General features: G+C 45.9%; 1 protein-coding gene across 1 annotated transcript; it reads left to right on the top strand.

Annotated features, from left to right (window-relative positions):
- Nucleotides 1–819: 819 nt before the first annotated feature.
- Nucleotides 820–12205, top strand: LOC111154570 (chromosome unknown C1orf158 homolog). The gene is made up of 4 exons (XM_022514219.1): nucleotides 820–1052; nucleotides 7311–7424; nucleotides 10690–10867; nucleotides 12024–12205. The coding sequence occupies exons 1-4, from the start codon at nucleotides 939–941 to the stop codon at nucleotides 12203–12205; spliced, it is 588 nt and encodes a 195-aa protein (XP_022369927.1). The 5' UTR covers nucleotides 820–938.
- Nucleotides 12206–12637: the final 432 nt, after the last annotated feature.

The raw sequence follows: 12637 nt of genomic DNA, 5'->3' as shown, positions 1-12637 counted from the left end.
TTTTTGTTTTGTTTTGTGAATAAACAAAATAATGGCCTTTCTCCCATTGGACCTCAGTGGGGTCCCTCTGTGGGGATGGGACCCTGGTCTAGTTATATTCTGCGCATTACACCCACAACTCAGTGCTCAGGATGTAGCATTTGCTCAATAAAATGATTGGGGGGGCAAATGAAGACCAGCTGAAAAAAACCACATGGTATCAGTTTGAGCACAAAGATAGGATTTTTTGTGGAAACCCCTTGGGCAAAGGGGCAGACAAGCACTAACTGGAGCCCAGGGGTCTAGGCCAAAATCAGAGTGGATTCAAATCCCAGCTCTCCCACGTGGGTGACGTTAAACAGCTACTTAATCTCTCCTTGCTTCACTGTTCTCATCTATAAAATGGGTGTAACAGTGGTCTCTGTTTCAAAGGGCTGCTGTGAGAATTAAATGAGTGACTACATGCAAATATCTCTGCATGGGCCTAGCCCATCAGCACTAGAGTAATAGAATTAGTCATAGAATGTGATCATCTCAACTCACCCTTGTTAAATAACCCTAACAATGATGCCTCTCACAGGGCGATAACACGAAAATAAGGTCCTTCTGGCCCTGCATTTGTGGTGGTTATTGTTGGTTCGATTTGCTTCTGTGGGGTCCGTTTGGCTCCTGAAGAATCAGCTTCCCCCTTAAGGAGAGTATTTATCTGCAGAGCCTATCACCATGGAGACAGTCAACAGTAGGGAATCCAAGATCACGGCACCTCTCTCTGGAGGCTGAAAGTAGTCCCTCCAGCCCGTTTATTTTGTGAAATCGGCAGGGTGTCATCAACTGTACCCACTCAGAAGGGTAGCTGGGAAGATGAAAAAGATACCGTAAACTCAGCAACTACATAACATCTCCCCACTCCCGAGACCTGGAACTGTGTCAAGTCCAAAGCCTCGGGGTGAACACTTACCATGCAGTTTTTGACTGCAGTAAGTCCACAGTCATTCTCTACCCCGAGCTGGAAGGTCGAGACCAAGTACTCAACCCGAGTGCTCACTGGAAACTGGGTGGAAGAGAGGGAGAAGGTAAGCAAGGGGAGAAACCGGACCGAGGGCTCGGGGGAAGACCTGGCAGGCAGAGGAAGGATATAAGGTCATTATTATTTCCAAATTAACGGTCATAGGAGGTTACATCTTAAGAATGTGACATTAGGATCTCTGTGCTCTTCATAGGGGAGTTACATTCAAGCCATCATCAAGATCCCCATTATATCTTGAAAATGCCATAACAGAGGTATCAGTATAGTTAAGCCTCCAGCATTATTTACAGTGGAGTGTTTCAAGGTATCTGGTGTTCCCTGTCCCTAATTCCCTTGAACCTTGGTTTGAAGAACACCGGCTCTCCCTCGTCTGGCCCTTCCCAGAGTGTGGTACTTGCCAAGGCAGGCTTGCCACTGCTTGCACTGATGTCCAGGGATGAGCTGCTGCTCTCTGACACCTGTTTCACAATCTTGCCCTGCCTGTGCATTTCAGTTTTTACTTTCCCAGTGTACTTTAAAGGCCAACACAAAAATACTTGGCCTCAATCGGCCTACTTGAAATTGGGTATCTGTATTTGTGGTGGCAATCAAGACTGAGCCACTTAAATTTCTGCAGAGACAAGGAGATACCCTTATGACTTCTTGGGAAGTGGACAAGGAAAAGAGAACCAGGTACAATTAGCAGCTTTGGTGTTAGTGTGGGGAAGGTTGTTGGTGACGTCTGAGAACTGGAAAAGCTGTTTTCAGGGAGAACATTTGCATTCACCACCCCTCCGGCTAGATGTGGCCTGTGGCCATTGTTAGTTCTCATTGCACTTGGCCTTATTTGGGGACAGATGTGTGTAAGAGAAGGTTCAAGGGCAAGGAGAACTGGCTGAGCAATGTGTCTAGGCTCCTGTGGGCGAGAGAGTACCCAAGGATACTATGGGCTGGCCTTACACCTGGAAGAGATTGCATAATGAGAGCAGAGTTGGAGTGATATGAAAAACATGGCAGACTAAGAAGATCCAGCTCCTTACTCTCCCAAAGAAACACTGAAGAAACAACTATAACCTATCCAGAATAATTATAGAAGAGCTCTGAAAAGCAGTCAAAGGTCCACAGCAAATGCCCAATTTAGAAAGTCACATTCAAGATGGTAGGAAATGTCATCATATTTTACCTTGCTCTTTTCTCATTTTCTCCTTAGAACAGCAAGGTAGAGTGTAAGAGAAGCAGTGGCTCAGCTCCTAGTTCCTTCCCTTGAACCCAGAGAGAGTGGAGCAACATTTTAATCTGTCTGGAGGCTGCTTGAGGGATTGGTACCCCTGCGTTGTTTCAGAGCTCAGATAGGGAAACCATGTCATAGTTCATCTTTCAGGCTAAGAAAAGCTGTTGAAAGCAAGGGTAGTTAACAGCAGGTGAAAGCTGCTAGGGGACTACAAACCTGTGAAAGTCTGAGGCCGTGGATTACAGGTGGAGGAATGCAACAGAATATAAAAGGCCTTGAGAAGAACCAGGGGAGACACTCTTTGGAAAATTCAGGATTTTATTTTTAGTTTTATTTTTTCAGTGTTCCAAGATTCATTGTTTATGCACCATACCCAGTGTGTGGATTTTAAAGTAGCTGTGTATATAAACTAAATAAAAAAATCAACACACACTCACACACACACACAAACACACATACACACATACACACATACACAGGTTCAGGCAAGATGAATGCTCAGAAAGCTCCTAAGAACTCAAGACTTCATTCATCCTGGAACACACCCTGTTAGTTAGTGGCAATCTTCCCTTAAATGGACTGGACAAAAACCTTAGAACAACCACCTTAAATATGCATAAAGAGTTAAAAGAAAACATGAACAAAGAACTAAAGGATATCATGAAAATAATATTTGAACAAAATAAATATCAATAAAAATAGAAATTACAAAAAGAAATCAAACAAATTATGAAGCAGAAAAATATAATAACTCTATTGAAAAAAATTCATTAGAGGTATCTGAAAGTGCACTTGAAAAAGCAGAGGAAAGAGTCAGAGAACTTAAGGAGAAATCATACAAAATTCTTGAGTCTGAGGAGACAAAATAAAGAATAAAGAAATGAGATCAGAGTCTAGGGACTCATGGGTCACTGTCATGCACACCAGTATACACATTATGGGAGAAAGAAGGGAAAGGGGCAGAAAGAATATTTTAAGAAATAATGGCTGAAAACGTCCTAAATTTGAAGACAAGATGTGTGTCTACAAATCCATGAATCTCAGTGAACTCCAAAAGGAAACATCCAAGAAGACCCACACAAAGACATAGTATACTCAACCTGTTGAAAGTCAAAGACAAAAGAATTTAAAAGCAACAAAATCAAAATGATACATCACGTACCAAGTAACATTTATAAGATTATCAGTAGACTTCTCAGCAGAAACCTGCAGGCCAAAAAGAGATGGGGTGATGTATTTAAAGTGCTAAAAAAAAAAAAAAAAGCAAAACAAACAAAAAATTTCATAACATTTATCCACTGAGAATACTATAGCTAGCAAAACCATCCTTCAAAAATGAAGGAGAAACTAAAGCATCACCAGGTAAAAGAAAGCTGAAGCAGTTCATGACCACTAGACCTACCCTACAAGAAATGGAGCAATATTAGACAGTAACTCAAAGCCATGTGAAATGAAGACCTCTGGTAAAGGGAAGCACATGGACACATATAAAAACCACGGTTATTGTAATTTTAGTTTGTAACTCTCCTATATTTATAGGATTTAGAAAATAAACACATAAAAATAATTATAAATCTATGTTAATGGGTACAAAATGTATCAAGATGAAGGTTAGGACATCAGTAACACAAAATGGGAGGTGGCAGGGCTGTAATGAAGCAGAGTTTTTATGTATGAGCTCAGTCAAGTTGGTGTCCATTTAAAATAGGTTGTTAAAAAGATCATTATAACTTTAGGATGTTATACGCAATCCCCATGATAACTACAAAGAAAATATCTCTAGGATATATGCAAAAGGAAATGAGTAGGAAATAAAAACATGTCACTGAAAATGATCAACTAAACACACACAAAGGTAGTAATGGAGGAAATGAGGGACCAAAAAAATCCTCTAAGAAAACAAATAACAAAATGGCAAAAGTAAACCCTCCCCTGACAGTAATTATTTTAAATGTAAATCGATTAACCTTTCAATCAAAAGACATAGATTGGTAAAATGGGGAGGGTACTCAAAACCTAGGATGCAACTATGTGCCACCTCTGAGACTGTCTAAGGGCAGTTGTCTAAGGGCAACTGATCTAAGGGCATGCATAGGTTGAAAAGGAAAGGACAGAAGTAGTTATCCATCCAAATAGCAATCAAAAGAGACTGGGTTACCGATATCATTTAAAAAAAATAGACTCTAAGTCAAAAATCGGTATAAGAGCCAAAGAAGGACAATGTATATCGAAGAAAGGATCATGAAGAAATAGAAAATCTGAATAGATCTATAATGAGAAAGAAACAAACACATCTCCAAAATACAAGTCCATGACTAGATGGTGTTACTGGTGAATTCTACTCAGCATTTGATCACCATGGCATAACAAAGGCCATATATGAAAAGCCACAGCTAACATTATACTCAATGGTAAAAGACCAAAAAAACTTCTCCTCTAAGATCAGGAATAAGACAAGGATGTCTGTTTTGCCAGTTTTATTCAATATAGTATTAAAAGTTTAAGCCAGAGCAATTAGGCAAGAAAAAGAAGTAAAATGCATAGAAATTGGAAAGGAAGAAGTAAAATTATCTCTGTTTGCAGGTGACAGGATCTTCTATGTACCAAAGCTTAGAGACCACATAACAAACAAAACAAAAAACCCAGGAAAAAATCCTGTCAAAACCGATAAATGAATTCAGCAAAGTAGCAAGATACAAAAATCAACATACAAAAATCGGTTGCATTTCTATACACTAACAATGAATGATCTAAAAGGGGGACTAGGGGCACCTGGGTGGCTCAGTGGGTTAAAGCCTCTGCCTTCGGCTCAGGTCATGATCCCCGGGACCTGGGATCGAGCCCCATGTCGGGCTCTCTGCTTGGCAGGGGACCTGCTTCTGCCTCTCTCTCTGCCTGCCTCTCTGCCTGCTTGTGATCTCTGTCTGTCAAATAAATAAATAAAATCTTAAAAAAAAATAAAAGTGGGACTAAAGAAAATTCTATTTACAAGAATACACACACAAAATACTTAGGAACAAACTTAACCATAGAGGCAAAAGATTTACACAATGAAAACTATAAAATATTGTCAAAAGAAATAAAACACAATGTCAATAGATGGAAAGAAAGCCTATGTTTATGGACTGGAAGACACAATCTCGTTAAGATGTCAACACTACCTAAAACTGGCTACAGCATCAGTGCAATCCTTATGATTTTTTTTTGCAGAAATTAAGAAATCCACCCTAAAATTCATTTGAAATCTCAAGAAACTGAATAGCCAAAATAATCTTGAAAAGAAAAGAAGTACAAAGTTGGAGGACTCACATTCTCTGATTTCAAAAATTACTACAAAGCTACAGTAACCAAATACTGGGATACTGGCAAAAAGGTAGACATATGAACAGATGGGATTAAAGAAAAAGAGCTCGGAAGTAAGTACTCACATATCTGGTCAAATGACTTCAAAAGGACTGGCAAGATCATTCAATGGTGAAAGGACAATCTTTTCAACAAAAACTAAATGTGAAAGAATGAATGTGGACCCTTACCTTACACTACATACAAAAATTAATTCAAAATGGGTCAAAAACCTAGATGTAAGACATAAAACTCTTAGAAGAAAGCATAGGAGAAAAGCTGCATGATATTGAGTTTGCAATGATTTTTGTTTGTAGGACATCGAAGTCATAGATAACAAAAGAAAAAATAGATAAATTGGACTTTCATCAAAATTGAAGACTTTTTATGCATCGAAGAACACTATCAACAGAGTGAAAGGATAACTCCTGGAATGGGAGAAAATGTTTGCAAATCTTATCTATGATAAAGGCTTAATATCCAAATATATAAAGAACACCTACAACTCAACAACAAAAAACAATTAAAAATGGGGAAAAATTGAATAGATATTCCTCCAAGTTATGCAGATGGCTAATAAGCACATGAAAAGATGCCTAACATCACTAGTCATTAGGGAAAAGCAAATCAAAATCATAAGATACCACTTCACACCCATTAGGATGGCTATGATAAAAAAAAGAAAGAAAGAAAAAGAAAGTAGTAGGTGTTGGTGAGAATATGGAGAAACTGGAATGCTTAGTGGGAATGCATAATAGTGCAGCTGCTTGTAGACAGTATGACTACTACTAAATGCTAATGCTAAAAACATTAAACGTAGAATGGCCATATGACCCAGCAATTCCATTTCTGGGTTTATACCCCAAAGAACCGAAAGCAGGATTTTGAAAAGAGATACTCATACATTCATATTCATAGCAGCGTTATTCACAGTAGCCAAAAGGTAGAATGGATAAACCAAATGTAGGGTATGTATGCAATGAAATTCTACTCAGCCTTCAAACGGAAGAAAATTCTTACACACGCTACAATGTAGATGAACCTCGAAGACACTACGCTAAGTGAAAGAAGCCAGGCGTGGAAAGACAAACACTGTATGATTCCACTTGTATGAAGTACCTAGAAGAGTCCAGTTCATGGAGACAGAAAACAGAATGGTGGGTGCTGGGGGCGGAGGGAGGGAGGGAGCTGTTTAATCGGTTCAGAGTTTTAGTTTGGGAAGAGGAAGAAGTTCTGGGGACAGGTGATGACTGATGGTTGCACAACCATAAGAGTGTACTTAATGCTCCCGGACTGTCTAAGCAAAAATGGTCAAAATGGTAAATTTTGTTAGGTATATTTTTCCAAAATAAATATTTTAGAAAATGAACCAGGAAACACAATATAATGGGACGGGGCAAGAGTGGAACTGGGAAGAGGTGAAAACAAAGAAGAAAAAGAGAGGAAGGAGGCAAGCAGGAGGGGAGAACAGGGAGAGAGAAGACGAAGGGAGCAGGTGCAGACCATGAGAAGTGGTCCCGGGACACAAGTAAGAGCTTTCCTGAGGCATAGGGTGCCAAGTGCCTGAGCACGGTCCTTTCTAAGCTCTGGAAGGGAAGGGGCAAGGTTAAGCCTGCATCACGCAGGACGCCCTGGGCTCCAAGGTTAGCCTTTCTCTGCCCAGCTTTCCCTAGCCCGGGAGGGAAGGGGATGCTGCGGGAATGTGAGAAGGTACATCAGAGATGTTATCTTGACTATTTCTTCTTTTTCCAGTTCACCAAAGCCACTGAGAAAACACCTCAGTGCATTTACAGAAAAGAGTATGTCCCCTTCCCGGACCACAGACCAGACCAGATCTCCAGGTGGTACGGCAAGAGGAGAATTGAGGTAAGAGGGAGTGGGGGCCCCACACTCAGGCTGGGCTCCCCCACCAGTGCTCAGGAGTCACCACCTGCCAGATTTTTCTAAGCTCAATTCCCCCTCGGGGGGACACAGGAGTGATCTCATGAGCTCCTTCCCCAGCCCCGGGGCCTGCAGATGACATCCACCTTTATTTACAACCTGCCAAGTCTCCAGCTGGTAGCATTCTCCCTGCCCTGTATCCCAGCACTCTTCTGGATCATTTCCCAGTTCCTCCACACTTGCCTAACAGGCTGTGTCGGTAAAGGGTGTGGGAAAAAAACAAACCAAGGAACAAGGTAAATACTGAGTTTAGGGGCACGTTGTGAGAAATCACATAGGGTCCTCCAAAAGCGAGTAGCGGGGATGCTTGGATGACAGTATTTTTAGTCATCTATCCCCCAGCTTTCTGTTCTTTTGTATAAAAAGTCAGAGGCCGTTCTGCCCTCTCTCGCTCATTGAGTGCCAGTGTGTGCCCTTGTGCTGCAGTTCCCTGGAGAAGGAACCAGGGCACTACGACCTCAGGGCATGTCCTCTACTCTGACCCCACCTCCCAACCCCATACCTGCCTAAACTCAGGGCGGGGGCATGGAGTGAGGGGTGGGCATGGCCAGCACGGAAGCATTTTGGAGCTGGAAGGGACCCAAGAGATCGTTCAGCTCAGCACCTTCATTTTCAGATAAAAGGTGCCCGGGGTGTGCTGAAGGTCTTGTCCGAAATGGCGTAGCTGGTTGGTAAGGGACTAAGCAGGTGGCTCATCTGCAAATCAAGCATGAAGTATCCTCGAATCCCTCTTCACTGTCTGCTGGAGTGGATTCTCTGTTGCCTGCATTTGGGGTCACCTCCATATAAAACAGCACCACGTTCTCAGCTCCGTCTTGGTGTGCCCGGGTTGTGCTGATATACCTGGAGCACGCTGGCATCCACAGACCGTGCAGGGGCTCTGGGGCTGCTAATCTTTACGATTAGTGTGCACTGAAGACCCAAGTGCACGCTCATAGAAGGAAGTGGAAGTAAGAACCCACGATCTGGGGCTCCTTTTCCCCAATCATCCATATATAAGAGGTACTTAGCCTAGTTCGTGATACACATCCATGCCCTCTCTTAAAGACTTTTGGGCTCATGACAAACCCTGATGAGGAGATAACCACACACACGCACTTCTTTGGAATCAGGTTAAGGGGCACCTGGGTGGCTCAGTAGCTTAAGCATCGGACTCTTGATTTTTGGCTCAGATCATGATCTCGAGGTCATGGGAGCGAGCCCTGAGCTGGGCTTTCCGTGGTTGGCGGGGCGTCTGCTTGGGAATTCTCTCTCTTCCTCTGCCCCTCCCCCTGCTCTCTCACTCTCAAAAATAATAAATAAATAAGTCTTTATATAATCTGATTAAAATTAAGAAGCCCCCTGCCAACATACACACAGAATAGACCCAAGCAATCAGGTAACGCATCTCCAAGGACTGTTCAGATCTCCTGCTTGTGGGCGTGGACCCGGGACAGAGCTCGGCCCCTGCACAGCTGTTTCAGCCCGCCCGCTCCTCCGGGGGCTTCATCCTGCTCTTGCTCCGAGGACAGCCAGCTCCCATCCCCACATCACTCTGCCTCCTCCTTATGCAAAGGCGCATCTGCTCTTTCAATCAACTATGTATGGATCGATGGGGTTAGCCTCCTCAGGGAGGACCCCCTTCCTGTGCTTTTCTACTAGGCAGGTCTATTAATCACAATTTTTATGTTCTGTGTTTCAGATGGTTTGACATCTTAGGGGCCGTGCTAATCCTGGACAGACTGCCCTCCCAGGACAGGCTAGTTCCTTAGGACAGTAAGCAGCTTGCCTGCAAGCACGCCTTTGGGATACAAACCAACCAACCCAGAGCCCATACCCCAACCATCTCTTTTACATAAATCTCCCATGCCAAGCCGATATCCCTTTGCCTGAAATCACTCTAGGGCCAGACTCCAGTAACCAGAGGTACCTCTTTAGCCCAGAGCCGGCTAAAATCATTTGAACTCTGCAACCCTAAACTTCTCAAACTTGCTAACCCTGCCTCACCTGTTCCTTCCCTTGGGAACTACCTGGAGGTCCTAGGCCATGCTGTCTCCTTCTGTGACCCTGGGGCTCCCCTACGTGATCCTGGGTGGTGCCCCCTCCTCTCAGGAAGAAAGTAATGAACTTTCCAAATAATTTCTTTCCGAGGCACTTGTCTCTCTGTCATCTGACCATCCCTGATCAAAACAAAGATCCCAGGTGCATCATCAAGACAGTTGGGCCATGCCCCAAACCAAGAAGAACAGCAAGAAAATCCCTTTCTCCTTTCCCTACTGTGATACGTCCTCAGCACTTTCCTGGGAACCCCTCCAACTTGCTTTCCCTGGCATTGGAAATGTACTCCGGGCACCTGGTGAGACAGACCTTGGGATCCCCTGTGTCTGTGCCCGTCCCCTGTCTCCCTGCAGCATTGTGATCTGACTTATTTATTACAAGCAGCCGGCATTTCCAGACCAGAGCAGACACAGATCTCCCTGCCTGCTCCAGACGAGAGGACAGGCATGGAAAGCCACATTATCCTCCCCTGTAAATCAGTCCAGTCCCCCAAGATCCCCTTCCAGGGCCAAGAGGATTTTCTGCGGAAAGGCACTGATGCAGGCAAAGGTCCCAGAGTCAGGAGGACATGGCTTTCTCCTCCTTGTAAATAACTCCCACCAAAGAAATCCCTCCCCGAGTTTCCAGCTGAGGGAGCCGTAAATCCTCTGCGGGAGAAGGCAATTTATGGGGCATTCTCTGACTCTTCCCATAGTAACTGATTAAAATAGAAGGTGCGTATGTCAGGCCTGGTATTCAACGTCTTTCACTGGCCATGGAAATAGGCACTTGGATAGGGGAGCCTAGAGACAAATCAGAGGATGTAATTTCAGATCACAAGGGCAGCTGTGAGAGGGCTCTGCAGCTTCCTATTTGGCTCGGTGTCCTGCCTTCCATTTTAATGTGTCCCCATAGCCCATTCTCGGGATGAATTGACTTGGCATACACAGGGGCCCCTCAGAGACCTGACAGCCGCGAGGCTGGGATGTGTGTGTGAAGGTGAGCTGCGCCACGGGGGCGGGGGGGGGGGGGCAGACAGCTGCGTCCCCCAGGTGGCGGCCACCAGGGCTCAGGCAGCAACACTCACCACCAGCGCCGCACACCTCCCTTGCAGCAGCGTCTGCCTTGCTCCGATCGGTTAACATGCCCCCCGCCCCCGTGTCTGTCCCTCCAGGGCCTCCCGTACAAACACCTGATCACGCACCGCCAGGAGCCCTCCCACCGCCATCTGATCAGCACCTATGATGACCACTACAACCGGCACAACTACAACCCGGGCCTGCTCCCACGTCGCTCCTGGAGTGGACACAAGCTGCTGTGGCTCCCAGAGAAATCGGACTTCCCCCTTCTTGGTATTCGTATAATTCGGGATTCCGCCCCATGCTGAAAGACTCACCCAGAGAGCGTTAGAATGACACGAGTGGGGGCGAACCCTATTGACCTGCGGGGCCGCTTCTTGCCACGGAGGTGATGCTGGCTGTGGGGTGGGGCCCTCCCCTGCGCACCGCGGTGGCCTGGGTTTACCGGGAGCACGGGTGGCAGGAGTAGGAGCACTGAACTCAGATCCATCATCTTTGCATAAACAGTGACGACCAGGTCCCCGGTGCCCTGCCCTGACTTAGCACCTGGGGGACACAGGAGTGACAAATGGGGAGGAATCCCTGCCCCTGGGGGGTGTCATCCCAGTGGGTCCGGGATCGGACACTGTTCATGGATGACTTAAAGTCTGGCAAAAAAGATCATTCTGGACCGGGGTATGTGCCACAAGGTGAAGATACCCAGTAAGGGACACAAAGTGAGGCAGTTATCTGTGACTCTCCTTTGGGTGGAATGATGAGGGATGGTCTTTCTGGAAGAGAGAGTTGAGTTGATAGGAATTCGGGGGGAGAGAATTCCAGAAGAGGAAATAGTGAGTGGAGACACTCCACAGCAGGAAGACCACTTCGGGGCTCCAAGGCCACCACAAGGAGTGTGGGTTTTGTCCTTCCAACAGCAAGAGGACTTTGAAGGCATTTTTGTAAGAGAGTGCCTTGACCTGATTGACATTTCAAGCTACCCTCATGCTTTGCACGCAACTTTTTGTACTCCCTACACTTCGATGCAAAGGGACCTGCGTCCAATGGTGAGCTGCCTGTCACTCCGCACTACTTCTGCAAGGGTTTCTCCCTGGGATCAGTCTCACAAGACTGCACTGCTCCCTTCCCTGCTAGGGTAGGACAGCCCCCAGGAGCCGGCAGGTTCACCGTCCACCAGTCGTGGGGCTGCGTTTTCCAAGGCCTATGTACCAGCTCCTGGTTCCTCCTGAACATACATACATACATACATACATACATACATACATACATACCAGCTGGTATGCTGGGAGCGGGCCCCACCCTGAGCCAACACTCCTGCAAGCCCTTCTTCCCTCCAGAGCTCTGCAGCCCCGAAAAGCCTCCAGGGCCTCATGCCACACATCCCCCTGGCCGGTCGGTGCCCCATTCACCCAGACCCAGCTTTCTCTTGCAGCTCCCCCTACAAACTACGGACTCTATGAGCAGCTGCGGTGGAGATGGCTGGCACCCAAGGCTGCCCCGAGGGAGAGCATTTACACCTCCTCCTACCCCAGACCACCACTACATGCTTTGTCCCGGCGCGAGCATGCCATCCCTGTCCCTCCCCCTCGTCTGCACCCTGTCCCGCGCTTCTGAGAGCGGCCACTCCACGGGCAATGTGGGCAGAGCCCACCGGAGACCTGCTGTGTAGTTGGACCTGTCAGGCAGCAGGCGGCAGTAGACACACTCAGAGTTTTCGATCTGGCCCCGCCAAGGGTCCCCTAGAATCATGGTCTGTGTTTCATGGATCCCACCCCTCCTCCAAACCCTCAGGTTCCTTTCTTTTCCATCTCACAATTAAAGCTCTTTGACACAATGGAGTGCCATGTATATGCAGAATTCCTCAGAGTAGCAGAAGACCCTCTCCCTCGTTTCCCATGAGGGTAAACTGAGGCCCAGAGAGGTAACTGAGGTAATATGTTCCAAGAAGGAGGGTCTGGTCCATACAGAAGGGGATCTGAACATGAGACCACTGCAGAACCCCATGGAATAGTATAATGTGGTTATGGAAGGGCACCCCGCAGGAGC

Source organism: Enhydra lutris, unplaced genomic scaffold, assembly GCF_002288905.1.
Source record: "Enhydra lutris kenyoni isolate GAN:26980312 unplaced genomic scaffold, ASM228890v2 scaffoldscaffold38, whole genome shotgun sequence".
NCBI classification, from domain to species: domain Eukaryota; kingdom Metazoa; phylum Chordata; class Mammalia; order Carnivora; family Mustelidae; genus Enhydra; species Enhydra lutris.
The sequence above is the reverse complement of the archived record's forward strand: the minus strand, read 5'-3'. Positions and strand labels throughout refer to the sequence as shown.

Bases quoted from the DNA above. Each gene is read 5' to 3' on its own strand.
- LOC111154570 (XM_022514219.1), top strand. From the start codon at position 939: ATGCAGTTTTTGACTGCAGTAAGTCCACAGTCATTCTCTACCCCGAGC. The intron at 1,053-7,310 runs GTAAGCAAGGGG...TTCTTTTTCCAG, and splicing joins GGGTGGAAGAGAGGGAGAAG to TTCACCAAAGCCACTGAGAA. The intron at 10,868-12,023 runs GTATTCGTATAA...TTTCTCTTGCAG, and splicing joins ATCGGACTTCCCCCTTCTTG to CTCCCCCTACAAACTACGGA.